Source organism: Canis lupus, chromosome 6 (assembly GCF_003254725.2).
Source record: "Canis lupus dingo isolate Sandy chromosome 6, ASM325472v2, whole genome shotgun sequence".
Taxonomy (NCBI): domain Eukaryota; kingdom Metazoa; phylum Chordata; class Mammalia; order Carnivora; family Canidae; genus Canis; species Canis lupus.
The window spans coordinates 24047587-24072054 of record NC_064248.1 but is presented as its reverse complement, the minus strand read 5'-3'; the positions used below and the strand labels follow the sequence as shown (position 1 = coordinate 24072054).

Here is a 24468-nt window from a genome sequence, read left to right as displayed (position 1 = left end):
ATGTCCAGAAGAGGCAAGTCCATACAGATAAAAAGCAGATCAGTGGTTGGCAGGGGCTGGGAAGAAGAAAGAAAGGGGAATGACTGCTAATGAGTACCAGGATTCTTTTTTGGGGGTGATGAAATGTTCTGGAATTAGACAGTAGTGATTACAGGTTGCACCCTGTAAACATGCTAAAAATCACTGAATTGTGTAAACTGGTAAATTTTATGGTACATGAATTGTATGCTAATTTAAAAAATAAAAATAAATGATAGTCCTTGGAACTCCCCAGGAAGTGATGGAAGCACATGATCCCCTCACTTTCTTTGCCATGAAGCATAGAAATGACCAAAGCAAGAAGTGCAGAATTGGAAAATGCTTTATTTCAAGGAATTACAAAAATGCAGTGAAATATAGGGAAAGGACATTTGCTATAATCTGGTATAACAGAAGAAATGGCCACCTAGTTTTGCTTTCCAACTACACACACAAATGGGGATCTCATTAGTTAAGGTAAGACATGATAAGCTCAAAACTATATAGCTCACTAGGCACTGGACTCCCTCATTTGATCTAGAAATCATGAAACAGCTGGTAACAGCATCCCTTGATCTGTAACATCTACTTCAATGCAAAGATCCTTTGTTTTATTTACCAGATGACCAGGAATCGTACACTAGTTTGGCTGCAACCATGTCTTCCACCGCCATTCCTGGAACAGACAGAAATGTCGTTCAGTTTTTGTCAGAACAACTTTTCCTGGAACAGCCCAGACCCTGTGACTGGCAGTTTTTGAAAACATTGTCTGTGTTGCTAATGCTCATCAGGGTAACACAGAATGATACCCGAGGTGAGTGTAGGCTTGGAAGGTCTGCGAAGGACAGAGTGGGGCGGGGACAAGATACTAAGTGAGAAATGCCCACCAAACACATTTTGAGTTTCTTTCAAAGTTTAGTTCACGGGTCATAAACCTTTCTGTGAAGGGCCAGATGGAAAATATTTAGGCTTTGCAAGCCCTATGGTCTCTTGCGATGAACTCAGCCCTTTTAGTGCAAAAGCAGTCATAGGATAGGTAAAGAAATAAGCCTGGCCACGTTCCAATAAAACTTTCTTTATGGACACTGAAGTTTGAATTTCATATCATTTTCATTTGTCATAAAATATTCTTTTTTTTCCCCTAGTCATTTAATTAGAAACCATCCCTAGTTTGGAGGCAGGACAAAAACAGGTAGTGGGCTTAGTATGGCCCACAGGCTATCATTTGTTGACCCTCAGTCTAGTCCAAACCCTGCATCCTTCAGCAACTCCATTTATCTTGTTGTTTTGGATACATAACTCAACCTCATTGGGTGTATGTTCTCAAAGGACAGGGGCTGATTTATTAATTCTTGTAGTCACCACTGTACCCAGTACAGTCTGATACATAGGAGATGTTTAATATGCATCTGCTAGATGAAAAGATGTGCCGATAAACCAATCCCCAAAGCAAGAAAACAAACATTGCTTAAGAGGGTGGAACAGACTTCTGTAGTATCGTCTTCTGAAGGGGTTGCTGACTTCTGATCTGCTCTGAACTTGAAATTTTGTCACAACTGGATCAGTATAATGTCTTTGAACCAGGCATTGGGTAAAGTTTATATTGCCTTTGCCTATCTCTCTGTGCATGAGAGACTTTTAAAATATTTAAAAACCACCAAGGCACAGATACTGACTGGCAAGAATGCTAGGTGGTCAGAGCCCTCTTAATGTTCTCCCAAGCATGAGAGCTTTGTGTGCTTGATCATAGGAAATAGAAAAGATCTTGAGAGAGGGGCAGAGGACAATTGTGAGGGGCTCAGGGCAGCAACTATTTATCAACCAGTTTGGGAGTGTATCAGTATTTTAGGTGTATTAACTGACTATCAGTTCTATTACCATGTGTGTCATTTCTTTAGACCTGGTAGGGTGTAGTTGCTGGGAAGAGGAGCAGATTGGCTACTGGGAGCCCGTCCCTGGTTGTACTTCTGCCTGCACAAGTCTGGTGGTAATGGGGCTCCCCATGGAAGCCCTTCTCAAATTAGCAAGTAGAAGCATAGGGAAGGAAGGGAAAAAAAGGGGTCTCCAGTTATACTTCCCGCATGGATCTCTTGGTGGGTCTCCTTGCCATTTCCCTTAAGCTCCCTGTCTTACAACATCTTTATCCCCTGAAGGATACCTTCTTCTGACTTTCATTTACCTTATTATTACTTTTTTGGTTTTATTTAAATTCAAGTTAGTTAACATACAGTATATTATTAACTTCAGGGTAGAATTTAGTGATTCATCAGTTGTATATAACCCCCAGTGTTAACTACATCACATGCCCTCCTTAATGCGCATCACCCAGTTACCCTATCACCCCACCCACCTCCCTTCCAGCAAATTCCAGTTTGTTTCCTATAGTTAAGAGTCTCCTATGGTTTGCCTTCCTCCCTGTTTTTAATCTTATTTGATTCTTCCAACTTTTATTTAGCTCGAAGTGTAAATGATTTATTGCTGATACTTGCTATGTGCAAATTGTTTTACACACACACACACACACACACATGTCACTGAATTCTCAAAAACACTGGCGATAACAGGTGATGAAGAAACTGTGGCTCAGACAGGTGAGGTCCCTTCCCAAGGACGCATATCCAGGGACTGGCACAGAAGGGAAGCCAACCCAGGACCACCCAGTTCTAGAGTTCATGGGCTTACCCACTATTCTATGAGCCTGACCAAGTGTGAATGATGAGTGAATCATTGTGTGAATAACTGACCCAAGTGATGGATTTCATGACTCATGTATGGAGTCCAGTGACTCATTCCTCTTTCCACCAATGGGCTAACCTGCCTTGTGCTCTGGTTGGATGTGTGCCCTGGGAGCTATAGTCCTTACCCAAAGACTTGAACACTGTTGTCTTGTCACAGTGTGCTGGCTTCACTCCCTTCACTACTTCTCCCAGCTCAGCGAAGATCTCGGCCTGTGAAATGAACATACACTGACCCAGGCCATGGAGCCAATGTCCACTCCAGCCAGCTCCTGAGGCAGGGCAGGGAGGGCATCGAGAACCAGGTAAGGGAAAAACCTGACATAAGGCCATTTATAAAATGGCTTCCCTCATTAAGTAAATAAATAAATAAACAAAATAATTTTTTTTTTTTTTTTTTTTGCATAGCATCTGCCTTTGTGTTACCATGAATGCAGAGATATAAGTTTGTGACCAGGGGAATGTCCAGCCAAGACAATAGGTCAGTGAGGAAATAAGCATGTTTTTTTGTTTTGTTTTGTTTTTTTGTTTTTTTTGTTTTTAACAAGGAGTTTAGTTTTATTTTCTCTGTGCATTTGCAAAAACACTTAGGACCAACACAGAAACAATAATAAAACCTCCTGTGAAAATTACACTAAAAAAAAAAAAGACCTGAGAGGGATTAGTGCCTTAGCTCTAGGGAGCTACAGCAAATCTGATTGGTCCAAGGAATTGAAAAGATATTAGGAAGATAGAACAGGAGGTGAGAGAATTAGAAATTATTGAGGAAGAGGGCCTCGGAGTGGGCCACGCGGGGGAACTGGAGGCCGGGGGGTGGGTCTGGGTGGAGGCACCCATTTTGGCAGCTCTCTTTTTTTCCTATGCTCTGATTACAAAAGAATACGGCCAAAAGTGACCAACTCCAGTCCTATTTTGTTGGCCACATTGGAAAGGTTTTCAGGCACTTATCTCCCAACCTTACTGCCTTGTAAGACAGCTTGATCTGATGGAAAAATCCATCAGGCTGCTCTCTCCAGGCAAAGGGGACAGGAAAACACATGTCACTACCATAATGGCCACATTACTTCAGAGGGGATTAGATAGGGTTGAGAGATGTTTAGGAGCTGTCACACACACACCCCCCCCAAAGAAGTGGGGGTGACTGAGGTCTGGGGTGTGACTGAGGTCTGGGGCTGTCCAAATGGAAGGGGAGGTTAATGAAACCTTGGGATCCCAGTGAAACCAGCTGGACAGCAGCCCACCGGGAAAAGAGGCTCACCCCTGACAATAGGACATCTCCAGACTCTTTCAGAGCAGCCTCCTGGGAGTCCACATACAGCACAGCCTGTTTCATCAGCTCATCATCCAGCTCTCTCCAGTCGGGTCTGCTGGCTCCGATGGCTGAGAGATAGCAAAACAAACCCTGAGCTCAGAACTAGCAGCAAGGGACACTACTATGTCAAAGAATAGAAGAGGGGTAGGGGAAAAGGAAGTGACATACGATACACAGGAACATTCAGATTTGGGATTCCTTATTTCCCAGTGCCAACCCCTCCCAATCAGCAAGAATAAACACTCATCAATAAGAATAATGCCGGTCTTTTTTTTTTTTCTTTTTTTGCATTTCATATCAAGATCTTTCTAAAAGATTTTGAGGCAACTCAGCATTTATTGGTTGCCTACTAGCTGTGGGATGTTTCACACGTATTATTTATAGTCCTCACAAGTACACTTCATGTCTGATTCCCACTTAAAATATGCACAGAGGATCCAAGAAGTGAAGGTGCTCACCACGGTTATGTATCTAATAAGTATACCTCCTGGCTCTGAGCGAGCCATGCCTTTCATACTTCTTCCATTTATCTGGGGCAGCAACTTCTTCATAAGAGCCTTGGAACAGAGACATCACTTAACAGCTTATTCATACCCTGCACTCCTCCATCATCTGTCAATTTGCTTGCTTTTGAATCATTCTCATTCCTCACCCTCAATCATTTCTCTCTTAACTCATGACAAAAGAGCTCAGGGCCAGGGAAATGGAGAAGCCCCAATAAAGAGGAAACTGGCTCCATGCTGGCACCAAGATTTCACATCCTTTGCAGAGCCCAGGAGCATAATGAAGAATCCAAGGAATCATGCCTCCTGGCACTGGCATGTGAGATAATGCAGAAGCTGCCATCAAATGCCTGCAGGGCCAGGCAGGTAATGAACAGGAACAAAGCTGGTCAGAGGGACTGGGTTGGACATGGTAAAGGCCCAAGTACACAGAAGAAAGCAGGCCCTTGTAAAGACAGCAATCATCCTTCAGCTCCAGCTAATTGTGGCCATGTGAGAATGCAGGGCTGCTGTTAGATATTCTCCTCTTCCCCCTCATTTTTCTTCTTTTTAAAGAGAAGCAGGAAATCTATTTGCATGTGTTATTTCTTGATTTTTGGAGCATACTATGGTCCAAACAAAACACATCTGCTGGCTGGATCCAGCCCATGGCCAGCTAGTCTTTGGAAACCATTATAAAGCCTTAGCCCAACATAGGGCAGCATTTATATGCCTTCTCACACTGTGTCCAGTTTTCTTTACTTGCCCCCTCTCCTGCTGTTGTCCCCCTCACTCTAATTTCAACGAGAGTGGTGGAAAAATGTCCTTCTTGGAGGTCATTTGTGTGGGCGAGTTCTATAGAACAAAAGCACAAACTAAATGAAGCTTGTAAATAAATCATAAGCTGGTGGGAAAAACCCTAGCTTCTCAAGCCACCTCTTCTCATTGCCCTTGTGTCTCCCCACAACCCCCACCCTCTCCTGCCCCAGTTCTTCTGAGCAGGGTGAGTTCTCAAAGGGTTGTGTGAGGCTACTTAGGGAGATGGAGGTGGGCCAGGCAGCAAAGGGAGGGGGTCTGACTCAGAATGGGTGCTGGCCTTGCTTCAGTGGAGCAAGAATGGGTGAGGGTCAGACCCCAGCTGGGGTGGGTACGCAGGCAGGATGAGGGAAGTGCAGGGGAGGGTGGAATTGGGTCTATCTCTAAGCTAAGCTGCAAAGTAAGGGAAATCTATTGTTGGTATTTCCCTGTCAACTGCACTTGCAACATACTTCTCTGAAGTATATTTGATGCCTCTATAAACATACAAACCAATTTTGCCTTTAGGCTAGGGAAATAGAAGAGACATCTTGCCTCAAAATCAAGACAGCCCTTCCTGGGGATTCACAGTGTGAGAGAGATTCTCTATTGTTGGCTTTGAAGATGGAGCATCCACATTACAAGGAAGGTGGGTTGCCTCTAGAAGTTGAGAGTCGCCCTAAGGAAACAGGCACTCCTGTCCTACAATGTAAAGAATCTGCCACAACCACCTGAGCCTGGAAGAGGGCTTTGAGCTCTAGATGAGATAGCAGCTTGGACAACACCTTGATTTCCTCCTTGTGTGAGCAGAGGACCCAGCTGACCCATGTCCAGACTCCCGAAACCATAGAAACTGCATGATAATAAATACATGCTGCTTTAGGGTTAAAAAAAAATCAAGCTTGTCTTGCTGAAGATTGAGCAATATCCATTTCACCAAGAACCAGTTTCTCTTGATTTCCAAAGTCCTTCCAGAAGTGGTGTTACTGTCCATAAATCCAGAACTGACCCATCTCTTGCCTATCTACCCCCTGTTTTTAGTATATGTGCTGCCGAAGCGAGCACCCTATCTACCCCCTGGACCCACATCATAACACCACCCACACAGGCTGAGAGCTTCACTTGGCTTTGGCCCATTCCTCAGACATGCCACACTTTTGTCTCCTCCACAGAACTTAATCTTTAGCTGGAACCATCAGCTCATCTATTTATTTACCTGTTTGTTACCTATTTTCCCTCCCTAGAATGTGAGCACCAGGAAAGCAATGACCTTGAGTGCTGGTTTATTTTGGCCTGCTCAGCATCTAGAACAGTGCCTGGCACATGGTAGGCATTCAATACACATTTGTGAGTGGATGCATAATCATGACACTTGGCTACTGCCTGTTCATCTGCCAATGTGTACAGAATTCTTAGCTTTTGAGTTCACACCATGTGCTTGTCACTAAAACACAGGGCACTGAGAACATGTTTAAATCCCTAGTATTTGGCTGCTCAATCACCAGATTCCAGTCTTCTTATTGGAAGATAATATAGAACATAAGTTAAGAGCTTGGGCTCTGAGGGTAGATCACCCCAGTTCAAATCCCAGCTCTATCTCTAAAGACTTCTAACTTTGGGCAAGTTACTTGATTTCTCCATGCCTTGGTTTACCCACCTATAAAATGAGGGTTGTGATAATAATAGCTCCTACCTCATAAGGTTGTCGTAAAGACTGATTGAATACAAATCAAGAATTTAGAACAGCATCTGCAGTAGTAAGTATTCAATATAGACTAGCTCTTGCTAAAACCTCCAGAGCCATTTGGGAGTCTTCAGAAGCCCAGGAACTCTTATGTTTGGAGTCCCACATATCCGATCACACATATTAAAGAGCATCCACATGGCACATTGAATGTCTTTTGTGCTACAATTAAAAAAAACTGGGGGGGAGTTAGTCTAAGTATCATTAAGAAAGAATGAATCATTTAGCTTTTGTGATTTAAATTTCATTACATTTAAGAACTTAGCTGTGACTGACCATGTGTCATAATGCTACATTTTATAGAACTTTAATTAAATTTATTATAGGTTTCAGGTTTGTGACTTCTGTTTCATATTTTTGAGTGAATATTGTTTTTCAGGGCTCACATGTTTCTGAGGACCTTAAAAGGCCTGCTCATTCTGCATGAGTAAAACATCACTGCAGATGCAGCTGTTTGGTCCAGCCTAGGGACAACTCTGGCCACTGCCTACCCGTGGTTTATGGAGTTACTCTGCTTACCATTGATATGAGCCCCCGGCTTCACCCATTCACCAAACAAAATGGGCTCTGTTGCCATGGTGACTGTGATGATCACATCTGCACCCGTCACAGCCTCCTGGACTGATGAACAGACCTGTACTTCTCCTTGAACTGTGTCTGCAAACTTCTCTGCATTTTCTTTGGTGCGGTTCCATATCCTCACCTTCATTGAAGGGTAACAAGAAGGACATTGGTGCCATGATTGTTTGACTGTTTATGTTTCATCAAGCCCAGGGGTACCAGGGGAAAGCTGAACCACTCTGGGGTAAGGGCTGTGGTTGTTTAAATCACCCCCTATGGAGAAAGAGCATTTGATCAAGGGTACAGCATTAATCAGGGAAGACACCTGACCAAATATTTGAAAATGACCTTCCTCTACTCCTTTCTCCTTGCAAGAAGTGGAGGCAGTTTTCCGGTTCTAGCCAGGGATACCTAGCCTCTATAGCTTAATAGATATTACTATATAACTTAATAGCAGAGCGAGCTCTGGAGCTAGGCAGGCTTGGAATCAATCCTCACTCTGTCACCTTCTCCTCACTCTTGAAATGACTTAACCTCATGCAGCCTAAGTTTTCATCTCTATGAAATTCACATGATAAGTGGGTACAGTGAACATGATACTCCCACTTTGTGTTTGAGACGCTGTAAAGGACTCATAGCAGATGTGGGATTCTATGGCAGTGCCGTGCATAGAGTAACTGATAGAGTAACCTGATCTGTGAAGGGTATGTAGGGGGTTGAAAATGAGAAGTGTTGGAGAAGTGAACTGTGTAAGGGATGAAAAAGTCAAGAGTCGTAGCTATAGTTAAAATTCTGGCAGATGCTGGTGGGAGTAGGGTCATTAGCCCCACCACGAGGTGGGGACTCGCCAGCCTGCTTAGCAGACTTCCACGTGTGGAGTGGAGGTTGTCAACCTTCAAATGAAAACAAGGCCTGAAGAATCTCTCACAAGGAAACATAAGAAATACAGAAGTAAATGTTATGTTTAAGTAAGTTCATCAACCAAGGTAAGAAACAATATAGGATACCCAGTCAAAAGAGAATGGCTACGCATTGCACCTTCCTTGATAAAAAATTATGCAAATAGGATACAAAAGATAGGTAATCTGAAAAGTGATGGTGTTAGAACATTTCATGAAAAGACAGGATATACAACTGGGTATATCTAACATGATAGAAATTACTTTATGAATAGCTAATGAAAGGATTGGAAAGTGTGAACTGCTTATTATTGAAAACAGATAAAAGGTACTTTTTTTTTTCTTCCTTGTAGTCTACATTTGCCAGAGCAGAGGTATTATTTATTATCATTAAAAAGTCATATTTTAAGGGGCATCTGGGTGGCTCAGTTGGTTTAGCAGCCAAATCTTGATTTCGGCTTAGATCACGATCTCAGGGTTGTGGGATTGAGCCCTGCATCAGGCTTGCACTCAGCGGGGAGTCTGTTTGAAGACTCCTCTCTCCCTCTGTCCTTCCCTGCCCACATTCTCTCTCTCTCTCAAATAAGTAAATAAATCTTTTTTTAAAATGTCATATTGTGGCAGCTGAGTGGCTCAGTCTGTTAAGTAACTTCCTTTGGCTAGGTCATGATCTCAGGGTCCTGGGAATGAGCCCCTGAGTTTGGCTCCCTGCTTTTCCCTCTCCCTCTGCTCCTCCAACAACTCATGCTCTCTCTCTCAAATAAATTTTTAAAATCTTTTAAAAGGTAAGAATAAAAAATGTCATTTTAAAATCTTCCCTATCCCTCTCACACGTACAAAAAATAAAAGTAGCATCAAATGGTTCCATCAGAAGTGGGAGTCATGACTGGGGAAAGATGGACCAACACCCAGGCTGTAGAAACAGGGTGCTGGGCCTCTTGCCTTCTGGGCCTGGTTCTGACTTTGTGGGTCCATACCCCTCAATACCGAAAGACCCCCAGATTCTCCTAGGAGAAGCATGGAGAGGGACCCAAAGGAAAACTGAATGTATATATAATGGATATAATATAATCCTTTAACTGCATAGGCTTGCTATGTCCTCTGGCATACCCTAGGAATAAAGAAACTAGAGACAGGTGATTCACATCTCTTTGCCTCCAACAGGACTTCTGGGCAAGTCATTAAAAGAATGGTCTAGATCTGACTCTCAACCTAACTATTTTAGAATAGCCCACATCGTTGCAGTGAAGGAGTATAGATAAATGCCCCTGACTGCTCCCTCCTGTCTTCTCCCCCAACCTTCCCTGGACTTACCTCCTTAAAGAAGAACTGCTCTGTGAAGACCTCGTAGTGGCTGTAGGCCTGGACCCCAGCCCCCAGGATGCACAGCACTTCACTGCTGGGTGGTTTCAAAAACTATTTGAGAGAAACAAGGTGGCAAAGGTCAAGGGAGAGACAGCAGCCATGGTTTGAATATCAGGTGTCTTCTACCCTATCTTCAGCTCCTCACTATCTCTCAGGAAATGAAGGAGATGTCATTTTGTGTTTCAGTTTCCCCTCTACAGAGTGCAGAGAGGAGGAGGGAACCTTCACTGAGCACTAATATATGCCAATGCTTTATAGCCTCATGATCTCATTTAGTCCAACCAATGACCCTGTGAACTAGGCACTCCTACTTTTATCCTCTTCTTCCAGATGAAGAAATTGGGGTCCAGAGAGGTTAAGTAACTTGCTCAGAGTCCTACAACTATGAAATGGTACGATGGAGCTCCAAAACCACATCTTTCACTCTCCAAAGCCCACATTCTCTTTCCTGTGCTACTCTGTCTTGGGGACATGAGAAGCCAAACCTACCTTGGGGACATGAGAAGCCACATCCACCTCTCAGAGCTCTGAGTTACTTCTAAGAGCTACCTAGAATCCATGGGCCCTTGTTACTCAAGGTTCTCAGCTATATTTTCTGAGCCCACTTTTGATCCTTTCTCAGCCTCCATCTTCCTTTAGAGAGTAATGTAGAGCAATTGTGGCAGCTGCTGGGGATGTATGTGTGTCTGTTTGGGACTGGGGTTCTACGACCAACTCATATCAAGTGTCACCTCTCCAGGAGGTCAAGTGAGAAGTCACCACTTCACAGTACTTATTTGTTTACAGATTTCTTTTCTTTTCCTTTATTTTTTAAAGATTTTATTTATTTATTCGAGAGAGAGAGAGAGAGAGAGAGAGAGAGGCAGAGACACAGGCAGAGGGAGAAGCAGGCTCCATGCAGGGAGCCCGACGTGAGACTGGATCCCGGATCTCCAGGATCAGGCCCTGGGCTGAAGGTGGCACTAAACCGCTGAGCCACCAGGGCTACCCTCTTTTCTTTAAAGATTTAAAGATTTTGTTTATTTATTCATGAGAGACACAGAGAGAGGGGGGCAGAGACACAGGCAGAGGGAGAAGCAGGCTCCATGCAGGGAGCTTGATGCAAGACTCGATCCCGGGACTCCAGGATCATGCCCTGAGCCAAAGGCAGGTGCCAAACTGCTGAGACACCAAGGGATCCTGTGATTTATTTTCTTGTAATGGTCTGTATGCCCATGAGGACAGAGACTGTCTTATTTGCACGGATTTGGCACCTATCCACTGTTTTGTATAAGATATAAAGTGGGTTCCTGAACCTCAGCACTGTCTGAGAACCTGACTGGTTCCACTGACTGGGAACCTCTAATGTCCTACTACTGACATTTGGGCTGGATAATTCTTTATTGCCGAGTTGGTGGGTGGACTGTCCTGTGAATGCACAGGATGTTTAGTAGCAGCCCTGCCTCTATCCATTAGATGAAGCATCACCTACCTCCCCTAATTTTGACAACCAAAAATGTCTCCAGATATTGCTAAATGTCCTTGGGGGTGGGGGTAGGAGGCAAAATCATTCTGGGTTGGGAACTACTGGTATAGAGGACATCACTTGCCCCTCAAGCCATTCATATTAAATAAGACCTTCTTTTGCCCTTTCTCTATTTCATTTAGTAAAATCTGAGTCCCTTGGGCCTGCTCTTTCTTACAATCTTAACTACTGTATTTCTGAAATGTAATCTTAAAAGTGACAGTCTCTTGAATTATTAATTAGTAGCAAAAAAGGAGTCTTAGAAGTATGAGCAAATGTTCATCTCTGCTTTAGCTACAGAAGGAGAGATACCATTTTGTGCCATAAACTATTGTTCAAGGTATCTGACTTGAAAAGTTTTATCCACAAAACAAGCAATCTTATGCTCTTAGCCAACAAGGAGAATTAGGTGATTTTTTCCTAAACTAAATCAATTTTTTTTTCTGTCCTCAGTTAATATGAATCTATTCTTAGAAGTGTACTGGGCTGCAGAAATTCTTGCGGTGTCCTCTAAAAGTAACCTTCCACTTCTGAAACTAAATCTCTAATTCTGATTGGTTATCTTGATAATTTGTTGCCTTGGTAATGTCACAATTGGCATCCCTCTCCCTAAATAGTATAACATTTATAAGACTTACTAAAAAATAATAGGACTAGTGGTACTTCATTCTTTTTCCAAAGCACGCAGATAATTAAAAGCAGGTATACGAATCTGCTAGGTTTCTTAGGTAGAGTTTGAAAGTGTGTTTCATCTGCATTTGCTAATGAACAGCAAGCACTGTGTAGTCTACCCCTGCCATCTTACCCAGCCCCCTCTCAGGCCATGCTCCCCTGCACTTCTTGTCCTTCAGCCATACCACCTTCTTTGTGGGTTCCCAAGCACATGTGCTTCCATCAACCACAGGGCCTTTGCACAAGTTCTTTCCTCTTCATGGAATACTTTCCTTTCTGTCCCTCACAAGTAATTCCCGCTACAAATTTCTGCTCAGATATCCTTTATACAGGAAAAGCCATCCCAAGTCCCACAGACCCTCTGTTATACACTCTCACAGCACTTCATCTCTTGCATTCAATGTATTTTTCAGGGTTGCAGTTTTACATTTATTGGTATGATCTTTGGGTTAACATCTGTTTTCCCAAATGGACACTCTGTTCCATGATAGCAGGTACTGTTGTCTGGTTTTGCTCACCATTCTATGCTGCAGGCCAAGCACTAGATCTGGCCCCTGGTAGACCCTTAAATATTTGTTGAATAAATGCATGCCAGGGATAAACCCTGATATATACAATCACTTTGCTAAGGCATGTGAGCGTCCTCAACTCAGGTTATGTGCAACCCAAATGCAGAGGAGTTATAGTGACTGTCAGAGCCGAAAACTTCTCATTCTCCTCCCTGAAGCCCTAAATGGACGAGAAGTGGTAGAAAAGAAAATATTCTCTATTCCAGGGCAAAAAGTATAATAGGCTCTTTGTTCCTTATTGAAATAACCCATCTGCACCCCTGGGCATAAAGCTGTGACATTTCAGCTTAAGCTCTGAAGCATCTTCTTAATGATGCTCAGCTCTTGTGGGAGTGCAGATTTTTATCAATACAAAAAAGCAAAGTGTAATTGGATGCTATAAGAGTTTGGTTTCCAAACCTGGTTGATCATCAGACTTAACCAGAGACTATTGAAAAAAATAACTAGTTTCTTGGGCCCTACCCTCAGTGATTTCAGATCAGTGGTTTGGGGGTCTGAATTTTTAAAAATATTCCCCAGGTGATGCTGCTGCATAGCAGGGATGAAAAACCACAGACTTGGGCCAAGAGACCAGGTGGCCTCAGAAGACCTCCAGCTACATGGGCTACCCGACTTCTGGAAGCCCTAGTCTCCATCTCCTTCCATGTGAAAGGAGGCCAATAGTACGTTCTTTGCGTTCCTCACAGAAACCCAAAGATGTGTCAAGACAACGGGTGGGAAATTATGTTGAAAAGACCTTTACAAAAGAATGTAAGGCAGTACTGTACCAGAGAACAAATATATCTCAAGGAGTCCCTTGATTATTTCAGTCTGAGTTGAGTCTGGACATAATTCAAAAAACTAGTTCGTGTGCTGTAGTCTGCCCCCTTCCCACACGGATTACCAGATTCATCCTCACATTCCTCCTTCCCTATCCTGTGTTTCGAATATCTTAACACTCTTGCAGTCTGAACACCTGGTCTCTGCTGCTCCCCAGATCCCACACTTCCTTGATGCCAAGGCATCATAAACTAGTGTCAGCAGACCTTGTACTTCTCCATTTCATGTGAAGACACCTAGTTTTCCAAGCCTCCTCTTAACCCTAACCTCTAAAAATACTGTTTTTCTTGTAGGATGCTCTGACACTGCTTGGGAACATCATCACCCCTTTCATGTGCTTTCCCTTCCCCCTAGAGAGTTCCCCCTTTCCCCCTTCTCACTCACTTCTTCAGTCTTTATTCAAATGTCACCTTCTTGGTAGGTGAGATTTTCCCTGATAATTTGGAAGGTTACCCCTCCCTAATATTCTCGATTCTGCTTTATTTTCATCCAGCACACTGCTTTCTGCTGGTAGTAGGATTTTTTTTTTAAAAGCAAATCCTAGTATATTATTAAACTCAAAGGGATTTGTTTTTGGTTAATTATTTTCTTAGCAAATCAATTTCATCTTGTTTATTCTCTAACCTCCTATGTGTGTGCCACTCTGTTTTTTTTCACTGCCATATCCCTGACATTTAGAACAGCACTCGACACATGGTAGGGCCTCAGGTAGGGCCTAGCTGAATGAATACATGAGTATTCAGATCTCCTCATTTTCTTGGCTTTGGCCTATGGAGCAATTACACCGATTTACCAGGAGCAGTGTGGTACAGGGGCCAGAAAGCAGTCCTAGGAGTCATAGAAGTCACATTTTAAATTCTTGCTCTGTTGCTTAGTAACTGTGCAATCTTCGGCAACTCACATAACCTCTCTGAGCCACATTCCCTAAACCTGGCAAATGGAGATATTCATATATACTTTGCAAGGTTGATATGAAGATCAGGAATAATGTATGTAGGGTACCTAGAATCTGGTAGTCCTCATTAAATGGTAGCTAATAATTTCGTGAATCACTGTGCTCACCTGACATCCCACATTTGGGATATGGGGTTCTAGCTATGTCCAAAGGAATACCAAAATAAGTTCCTCACTTCTCCCTTAAGCTTTCAAGCCAGAGACACCTGACCCCACTCTCCAGCAAACCTTAACAGCACAGCCTAGCACTAGTCTTACCTTGGTGGCGATGGCAGAAACTGCAGCTGTTCTCTTGGCGGTTATGACATTTCCATCCATGACCTTGGAGGGAAGGAGAGACAATGAGCCAGGGGCACTTCTTTAAGAGTAAAGAAGTAGCTCAGAAAGGGCAGCCCTAGGAGGCATCATAGTATCCTATAAAGAGCATAGGCTTGCTATCAAATCTGGATCTAATTCTTCCACTTAATGAGAAATGCAACTTTGAGGAGATATCTTAATCTCTAAGGACCGTTTTTCTCACCTGTAAAAACAAAGATAATGCCAACCATTCAGAGGGTTTTTGTAAGGGTTAAAAGCACTCACATAAACGTACACAATCTTGTGCCCAATGAGCCCTCATGGATTGCCCATTTTCTTTTCTTGTCCTGGGTCTCTCAAAATACCAAATGACAGATAAATTTGAAGAATTAGAGCAAGTCATTTGATATCTGTGCCAGAGCCAAGAAATTCTATCTCAATGGCTCTCCACTCCTGCCATACCCGTGGGGAGCTTTCTGAAGATACCAACGCCCAGATGCATTAACTAATCTGCATCCCTAAGGGAGGAACCCAGACATCCTTGTTTTCAAAAGCTCCCCAGGTGATTCTGAATTACATCTAGCTAAAAATAACCACCATCCTTTGACCATTCTCCTGTTTTTAAGTTATTCATCTTAGTTGACCTTACCAGGTAGCATGAGTATTCTCATTTTACAGACAAGGAAGTGAATTGCTTTTTACTGAGCAGATTCAGAAAGGATCTAAGGTCTTGTCGTTTCATTTAAAAGCCTGAGCTGGTTCCACTTTGCTGGGGAACCACCATTGGTAGGTAGCACAAATGTCGTCTCCTTTGAATAAGTGTATGTTGGGAAGAGCTAGACAGTCTTTTCAGAGGAGTAATGTTACAGTCAGGTTCCTTGGGGAGCCTGAAATCAGGGGAAGAGGATTTAAAGATCCAGAGGAGGTTTGGGAGGAATGAAGCATTTGTCCCTGATAACAACTCAACTGCATGGTCTCAGAGCCAGCTTGCAGGGCACAGGGCACAGAGCACATAAGTAAAGAATATTGGTTCCCTAGTCAGAAAGATCTCGCAATGATTCCCTAGGCCTTTCACTCACTAACCAGCTGTGTGACCTCAAGCAAAGTGACTCTACTACTCTGAGGCTCAGGGACCCCAACAGAAATTGGGAGGGAGGGTGTGTGTGAAAATAAAAACTCCCATGGAGGAATGTTGTCATAATTGAGATCAATTTCTCTTTTCGGGCACATGGTAAATGCTAAGTGGCAGTTGGAAAGGCAGTAGACATAGTCTCCAAAAAACCAAAGACCGTGGACTTACACCGAGTAGGTCTGAAGTCTAGCCATACACTTATTAGTTATGTAAATCTGCATAAGATAGGGCATTGGTGCTCTACAACTCAGTTTCCTCATCTGTAAAATGGGCATACTACTACTACTTACCTCAAAGAGTGGTTCTAAGTATTAAGAAAATTAATACATGTAAAGTGTTCAGAACCACGCCTGACACATACAAAGTGCTCAGTAAGTGAGCTACTGCTGTATTTTGATATCATTAAATGTTAAAACAGGTTACTGTGTATCTGTCAGAAAAGACTCCCAGGGATTACAGGACATTCCTACAGAAAGATCTTCCACATTATAGAGATTCACTAAATAAATGTTTCTTTGGCTACTGGATTTGATCAAACTGTATATTGGAGCAACTGGTATAGGACAAGAGCATATATACATGAATGATGAGATTATTACTTCCACACTGTCTGTCACACACTTGAAGTAGCAGTGGGCTCTGGTGCTGGATTATGCATCTTCAGGCAGTCCTAGAAACAGATACATGGTCACAGATAACCTCTATCATTGCTGGATCCAGAGACATCATCATTCATACGGGGCATCTGTGGTCACAATTAAAACTTCACCCAGCTATCTCAGAGAGCTAACTTTGGGCACTAACTCTAGGCCCCAGGGCCCCACTTCACCCCAGGGCAAGGAGTTGCTCACCGCCAGAAGGGAGCCATTGCTGGGCTCAAAGAGCAGCACAGTGGCCTGGTGGGAGGGGACCGTGGAGGTGGTGCTGTGGCCCTCGTAGAAGGTGACCAACTTGGTGGTCAGGGCGTCCTCTGCAGCACTGTAGGCCGGCATGACCCCCAGGAAACTACAAGGAGAGAGGGAGTAGCTTCAACCCCTTCCTACCAACACTGGGGTGTGCGATCAAGTCCCCATAGACCTTCCTTTCTCTTTCCTGTGTCCTCCCGCCCCCCTGCCTCTCCTCTGCCCTTTCTTTAGGCAGTGCAGAGTATGTTGGACAGTCTGGCTTTGGATGAGAAAAACCATTCTAGTTCTGCCACTATCTACCGATGTAGCCTTAGGTAAGTCACTTAACCTCTGAGTCTCCATTTTCCCCATCAGTAAAATGATTCCATCAACACCTACCCATATGGAGCATGTGTTGAATTAAGCAAGATAACCCTTGAAAAGCATCCACTTGGCACGGCCGAGAGCGCAAATATTAGGTGGCAGCTGTTACTAGCAATGATTAGGCAAGCTCTCTCTTCCTTTCCCCCGCTGCTTCCCTTCGCATGCATGCCTCCCTTTCCACCTTTCCAGTTCCTCCAGCCCTTAGCCCCGGCCTTCCTCACTCACCCCCTGTGCTTGGCCACCGGCACCACGGTGCGCACCGGCTGCATGACCCCTCCGTCGGGGCCGCTGGAGAAGTTGGCCAGAGCCGCCTCCAGAGGCGGGATGAGCAGGCTGGAGCTGCGGAGGTGCTCCTGCACCTCGGCAGCGCTCAGGAACGCTGGCGCCCAGCTCATCTCGCCACCGACCTTCTAATTTCAGGTAGGGCTCAGCGATCCGTACTCCCGGGGCTGCGCCCTATATGAACGCGCTGCGCCGCGGTGCCGCCTACTGGTCGCCGCCCAGCTGAGGGGGCGGAGCAACTCGGGTCTCCGCCGACCGCAGCCCCCGCTCCCCCCGCCCCGCCTCGGTTGGCCGAGCTGGGTCCCCTCCACCTTGGTTTCCCCAGGGTTGCAGTGGAGTTAGTATTCTTGGGTCCACTTTCACAATTCCTATACTTAGCTGGAGCCACGTTCCTTGCAAAGCGCTTAGGCGTCTAAGTAGTCGTCCTTACCCGGAAAGAGGAGGCTGGGGTGATAGGGTGCAAAAGGTGGCAAGGCTCCTTTTTCCTTAAATTTTTTTCTGCTACTAGGAGATCTTAGACAAAAGAAGATAGTTATTAAAAACAAACAGGAAACAAAATACATTTCTTTTCGATTCTGCCGCTGTCTGGTCTCTCTTATCTCAACCTCCCTCCTACTCCCACTCCCACCTCCAGATCCCAGACTATCGTTTGCTTTAAGCTCACCCTGTTCTAGATTAACTCAACTAACCTACACCTTTTAAAAAGGGGGAAGCTCCCAGGACAAGATGTAAAGGCCTCAGTCACACAAAGAGCCAAAATGCCTAAGAATGCAGTAAGGTGACTTAGATCTTTTTTTTTTTTTTTTTTTCCCAAGGAGTTTATTCTAGAGAGGAGGGAATAAGACAGTATGTGCACAGGAAGGTAACCAACAGTGCAGGGCAGTAAATTCTAGCTGTCAGATCAGATAGGAAAAATGAATGCGTTTGATACTTCAAAGAAAAGAGATCATTCTGACGTTGATCACTTAGATAAAAAGGTTTTATGAAGGATGGGGGAAAAAATCAAGCCCCAACATAAAGTTAATGGTAACAGCAACAATGATAACAGAGACAGGTTATTGATCTTTATTATGAACCAGATACCACACCATGTATTTATGTGCATCATCTGACTGATACAACAACCTCTGTGGTAGGTAGATGTTTTTAGCTGTGCTGCCATTTGAGGCTCTGAGAGGTGAAGGGCTTTGTCCTAGGTCACCCAACATATCAGCAGAAGAGTTGGGATCTGCTCTTGACGTCAGTCTCCAGAACTCTACTCCTAAAGGTTAAGAGATACAGGGCAGAGAAGAAGAGGGTACTTCCACGCAGGTGAAGCCTATGGATGGAGGAATGTTTAGTTCTTGGGAACAGTGTCTTGCCAGACAGGGTTGAGTTGGAACAGGGGGCTGATGTCTGGGAGCACCAGAAGATAAAACTGGGAAAGCTTCTTGGAATCAGGAGGCTAAGAAGTGTGATTCTTTGGGAAGAGGTAATATGCCCCCAAACTTTGACTATTTAAAAAGATGATTCTTGCACCAACGTATAGGATGAAACAAAAGAGCAAAAATATAGTCTGGGAGACAGATAAGGAAGCTGGAGTGCTTGTGTTGTCACTTCCTTGATATTTGGGTTGGGAGCTGAGTAAGGCTTTTTAAATTAATTAATTTATTTTATTTTTTAGGAAATAGTCACATTGTAATAAAAGACAGTATATGAGGAAGTGTCAAAATATTTACCAATGAAATAAATTGTATGTCATGTACTTAGAACAAGTCTTGGCACCGATGAAATAAATTGTTTTATACTTAATACAGGTCTTAGCACAATATATTGTATGTCATATACTTAGCACAAGTCTTGGGATTACAGAAACATTTATGGACCATAACTTATGTTATTACTATTAAGTCTTATTTATTGGGTTTACAAATATAGAGGTATAAAGAAAATAAGGAGTTTGGTCTGTTATTCTTGAGGGGGAAAATCAAAACCAAATATTAAGTAAAAGAGATAGAAGAACCATTTGTTCATTTGTTTCCATTGTTAATTAAATTACTGAGCTTTGGTTAAGTAGAAAACTCCTGTATTTGTTTCTAGAAAATCCTGTAGGAATAAGACTAGTCGGCAAATCACCTCAAATCATTTTCCTTACAAAGCTTTGAGTGGCATCACCCAGGTCCTTAGTAAAGTATCACCCGGAAAATTGGTCTTGATTGAATTAATTCTGTTGGAGCCAATGACACAGGGTAGTCACTGGTTGTGAGGCTTCGGAATCTTTACAAAATGAGAGTTATGCGATATCTCTGGCTGGAGTCAAGAGTTATATGACCTAGCGGTTGAAGGGAATTTTTAGGTGACCACATATACCAGCAGCCCAGCTGCCCGGTTCTGTGGAGGCTCTAACACCTCATGATGTCTCTTTTATTATTTACTTCATATATTTTCTTAAAAATTATATTACCTTCTTTGGTTTTAGTAGAAGCCAAATTAGCATATGATTGGAGATTAATGTGCTGTTTTAGTCATTTTTAATTTGCATAAAAAGAAATGCATAACTATTTAAGAGATAGAGTCTGTGAATTACTTACAATCATTTTCCTTATATAGCTTTGGGTAAGGTTACCCAGATCCCTAGTAAAATTTAAGCTGCCAAACATGAAGATCTGGTTTGAGCTCAGAAGCCTGTAACCACCTTTGGAAGAAGTCCTCATAAAAGGGTAGGGCAGCCTTCTTCCTCCCTCACAGACTGGAGGTAGCAGCAATGGTTTTAGGGGGGGCTTATTGGTTCTGAGTTCCAGGTGACCAGCACAAGTCTGATGTCCAACTGTAGAACATGATTTAGAATCTAGATTAGAAGCTGGTTTAGCAGGTATCGGGTTGTATAACAAACACCTCCTTGCCCCAAACATTCCAGCAGTAGAAGGAGTCGTTGAAATTGTGATGTCATTATCACTTGGCTGAGGCTCTGGGGGATATAGCATGCTGTTGGGTCACATAGAAACAAATACCCTGTTATGCCTCGTTTAGAAAGAACTTTCATCTGGAATGGTTGTTAAGAGTTTTATATGCATTTATGGGTTTATGAAAGTGATTACAGTTGATCCTTGAACAACACAGGGGTTAGGAGCAACCAAAATACCCCTTCAAAAATCCGCTCCCAAAAACTTTTGACTCCCAAAAACTTAATTAACTACTGTTGACCAGAAGCCTTCCTGGTAACATAAGCATAACATAAACATACCAATTAACATATAATTTGTCTTATATACTCTATTATAATAAAGCAAGCTAGAGAAAAGAAAATGTTAAGTAAATTATAAGGAAGAGAAAATACATTTATAGTACTGTACTATATATATTTTTTAAATTCTGGAGTGGACCTGTGTACTTCAAACCTGTATTGCTCAAGGGCCAACTATGTAATATTTTCCTACTTTAACTCATTCATGTGATGCATTGTAACAGATATCCTAATATCCCAATTTGTTTCGAAGGTTTTATTGGCATTCTAATGCCTTTTTTTTTTTTAAGTCTTTTTTTTTAAGTTTTTTTTTTTTATTTATTTATGATAGGCACACAGTGAGAGAGAGAGAGGCAGAGACACAGGCAGAGGGAGAAGCAGGTTCCATGCACCGGGAGCCCGATGTGGGATTCGATCCCGGGTCTCCAGGATCGCGCCCTGGGCCAAAGGCAGGCGCCAAACTGCTGCGCCACCCAGGGATCCCTCTAATGCCTTTTTTGATGAAATGTACATGCTGGATATACAGCTTGTACATGCTGGATGTAAAAGAGACTTCACCACTTTGACCCTGTTTCCTCTTCTGCAAAATCAGATAATATTAGTAATATTAGAGCCAACCTTCCAGAATTGTGATGAGGCATAATTGAAATCATTTTGTTGTTTAGCAGGTTAGTATTTAATAAGCATTATTAACAAATATCATGTTCATATTATTAGGTGTTATTGATTTTTTATTATTAAAATAATGAAAGTACTCTTAGTAATAATGACTTATTAGAGAAAATATTAATAAACTTATTAGAAATGTGGGGGCCAGTAAGCAAGTTGCATGTGTAACTCTTCTTTCCCTGTCCCCTGAGGCTTTGTCCTGGGACAAGGCAAGTCAGCTTCTGGAATTCTGGAAGTTCCCTGCTATCTCCTCCAACTGCCTGCCCCCCTAAACCTACCCCAGGGGTGGCCACTTGTACTTTTCTAGATTTTCTGCCACTACCATATTGAAGGTGACAGTAGGGCTGAGCTGTCACTAGGATGAGGAAAACAGAATGGCTAAGGTCCTCACTTTTAGTGCCAAATTTAAGGGACATATTCAGAACTCAAAATACACAGTACTGAAGATTTTTTTAAAAAAATATTTTAAATGATGCAATATTGAAAAAATGAAAACACCAAAAAAATCCATATTGAACAAAAATATCAACATTTTAAATAAAAACAGGGTCAGGATGACTGATTTTCCCTTTTGCGTTAGCCTCCCATAGAGCACCTCGTGGCACTTTTATATTTAATTTCTGTATTTTGAAAATTAAAAATTAATAACAATTTTTAATCTCGATTACTGAGTTGGCTTTCTCTTAAATGGTGTCGGCAAGGTGAGCATCTCACCCCTCTCCTAGTCTCTGTGGTTGGAGAAGTGTGGAATTGTGGGGTGGGCCAGGAGGAGGAAGCCGTGAAACAGTTGGGAACTGGGGAAGTGGGGCTGGCCCCTCCAGGCGTTGCCTGGGTGGTAGGAAGGGATGGGCTGGGGAGCTGGGGACTCGAGGGAGTGCGGGCGCATGCGCGTGGAGCCGCGCTGAGGCGGTGTGCTGGGCGCATGCGTGTGGAGCCGCGCTGAGGCGGTGCGCTCTGGGTCCTCCCGCCGTCAGGTAGCACGCTCCTGGACGCCCTGGCGGCCAACCGGTTGTGGGCGGTTGGGGAGGGCGTTGGGACGCGAGGTTGGTCTCGCGAGGACCACGCGCGTGCACCTGAGCGGCGGAGGTGGAGGCTGAGGCGCAGGTGTGGCAGTTTTGAGGCCCGAGTGGTGAGCGTGGGACCTGTCTGCCCCGGGCTCGTCCTGGCCTGACCCAGCCGGCCCGGGTCGTCCTCCCCCAAGTGCCGAGGCTGAGGCGGGGGCTGCTCCACCCACAGGCCAGCCCCTCCTTGTGCGCGCGCTGACGCCCCCAAACCCATATGGCCACACAGCCCCCAAAACCAACAAACAGGAGAACCCACTGGAGACTTAGGGTTTGAATTTTAACTGTTAATCTTTTGTTTGTTTGTTTGTTTTTTGTTGTGGTAGCTTATTGGTTAGGAAGGTTTGTTGGTGGTAGCTTATTGGTTAGGAAGGTTTTGGGGAGCAACTGGGTGGCCCAGGGGATTGAGTGGCCTCGTTTTGGTTTCTGTTCCTGTCGCGGTCTGGGGGTTGTGAGAGCGAGCCCCACCCCACGGGGACCCCAGTGCGTGGGATTCTCTCCCTTCTCTTCCTGTTCCCCTCCCCCCGCACGTATGCTCACTCTCTCTGAAAGAAATCAATCTTTTTTTTTTTTTTGAGATTTATTTATTTATTTATTTGAGAGGGAGAGAGACCCTCAAGCAGATTCCCTGCTGAGTGTGAGCGCTAGAGGGGGCCTCCAACCTCACGACCCTGAGATCATGACCTGAGAGGAAACCAGCAGTCCAGAGCTCAGTGGACTGAGTGAGCCACTCGGGTGCCCCCTAAATAAATAATCTTTTTTTTTCTTAAAAAAAAAAAAGGTTTTGGGAAGGTACCCCAGCTTTGGTTTTATTTGAATGTAGTAAAGTGAATTAACCTTTGTGAATCTCAGCTATGATATAGGAAAATCCTCTTACCCATTTCATGGGGTTTTTCTTTTTTTACAACGAGGAAAAATTAACCATTCCTACCATTCATTCATTCATTCATTCATTTATCTATCATTTCTGCCATTTAAAGTATTAGAACTGTGTGGCTTTTGTTACATTCACGGTGTTGTGCCACCATTACCAGTACCTAATTCCAGAACGTTTTTGTTTGTTTAGGACATGGTTTATCCTTAAAATAAATCCTGTGCTCACTGAACAGTCACTTGTGCTATTGCTTCATATCTGTAGTCTCTGGCTACCACTAATCTTTCTATCTCTATGGATTTGCCAATTCTAGGTATTTTACATAAATAGAATCATATAATATGTGGCTTTTTGTGTTTGGCTTATTTTACTTAACGTTATGTTTTCAGGGTTCTTGAGTGTTGTTATGTACCTCATTCCACTTTTGGATATACCACATTTGTTTATCTTTTCATCAGTTGATGAGATTTTGTGTTTCTACTTTTTTACTATCACCAATAATGCTACTGTGAACATTACATGATTTTGAATGGACATGTTTTTCTATTCTGTTGGGTGTATACGTAGGAGTGGAATTGCAGGGTCATATGGTAATTATATGTTTAACTGTTTTAGGAACTGCCGAAATTTCACAGCAGCTCTACCATTTTACATTCCTACCAGCAGTGTGTAAGGGTTCCAGTTTTCCAAGTTCTTGCCAAAACTTGTTTTATTCTGTTAAAAAAGTTGTTATTTATTTAAGTGGTATCTCATTATGGTTTCAATTTGCATTTCCCTAATGACTAGTGATGTTGAGCATCATTTTGTGTCCTTCTTGGCCATTTGTGTAATTTCTTTGGAGAAATGTCTTTTTATATCTTTTTTTCTCATTATTTAGTTGGTTTGTCATTTTGTTGTTGAGTTTTTAGAGTGCTTTATATATATTCAGTATATGAAACCCTTATCAGGTATGTAATTTGAAAATATTCCATTCATGAGTTTTTTATATCCTTTGATACACAAAAGGTTTTGATTTATGATTGATGAAGCCAATTTATATTTTTATTTGATGTTCTAAGAATGTATTGCTGCATCCAAGTTATGAAGATTTATTCCCAATATATTCTTCTAGGAATTTATTGTTTTAGCTATTTGATCCATGTTGAATTGATGTTTGTTATGTGGTCCAAGGCAATAATTTAACTTTATTCTTTTGCCTGTTGCTTAAATACTGTTTGTTTAAAAGACTGTTAT

The 24468-nt window shown here is 43.0% G+C and overlaps 2 protein-coding genes and 1 long non-coding RNA gene across 5 annotated transcripts in view; 1 reads left to right on the top strand and 2 right to left on the bottom strand.

Moving 5' to 3' along the window:
• Positions 1–343: 343 nt before the first annotated feature.
• CRYM (crystallin mu) lies at positions 344–17620 on the bottom strand. Its single transcript, XM_025416284.3, has 8 exons — positions 17352–17620; positions 16710–16863; positions 14688–14750; positions 9861–9962; positions 7606–7789; positions 4012–4133; positions 2882–2966; positions 344–694 (listed from the first exon to the last, which is right to left on the bottom strand). Exons 1-8 carry the CDS (start codon positions 17519–17521, stop codon positions 630–632), a joined length of 945 nt encoding a protein of 314 aa, XP_025272069.1. The 5' UTR covers positions 17522–17620; the 3' UTR covers positions 344–629.
• Positions 17621–18456: 836 nt separating this feature from the next.
• LOC112640272 (uncharacterized) lies at positions 18457–20337 on the bottom strand. The gene is made up of 2 exons (XR_003123949.3): positions 19979–20337; positions 18457–18726 (listed from the first exon to the last, which is right to left on the bottom strand). It is a non-coding gene; the product is annotated as an uncharacterized LOC112640272 (long non-coding RNA).
• A 1975-nt stretch (positions 20338–22312) lies between these two features.
• The window catches only part of LOC112640270 (phospholipid-transporting ATPase ABCA3-like), a 191283-nt gene continuing 189127 nt past the window's right edge, over positions 22313–24468 (top strand). Inside the window, exon 1 of one of the 3 annotated variants that reach the window (XR_003123948.3) lies at positions 22313–22429. The gene's annotated coding sequence lies outside the window, so the exon portion shown is untranslated. The remainder of the gene's footprint in view (positions 22430–24468) is intronic. The other 2 variants (XM_025416268.3, XM_025416272.3) reach the window with 2 other exon arrangements.

Excerpts from the sequence above, each read along its gene's own strand:
- CRYM (XM_025416284.3), bottom strand. The coding sequence starts at position 17,521 with ATGAGCTGGGCGCCAGCGTTCCTGAGCGCTGCCGAGGTGCAGGAGCAC. Across the intron at positions 16,864-17,351 it reads CCGGTGGCCAAGCACAGGGG|TTTCCTGGGGGTCATGCCGG; the intron begins GTGAGTGAGGAA and ends CTCTCCTTGTAG. Across the intron at positions 9,963-14,687 it reads TTTCTGCCATCGCCACCAAG|TTTTTGAAACCACCCAGCAG; the intron begins GTAAGACTAGTG and ends TCTCTCAAATAG.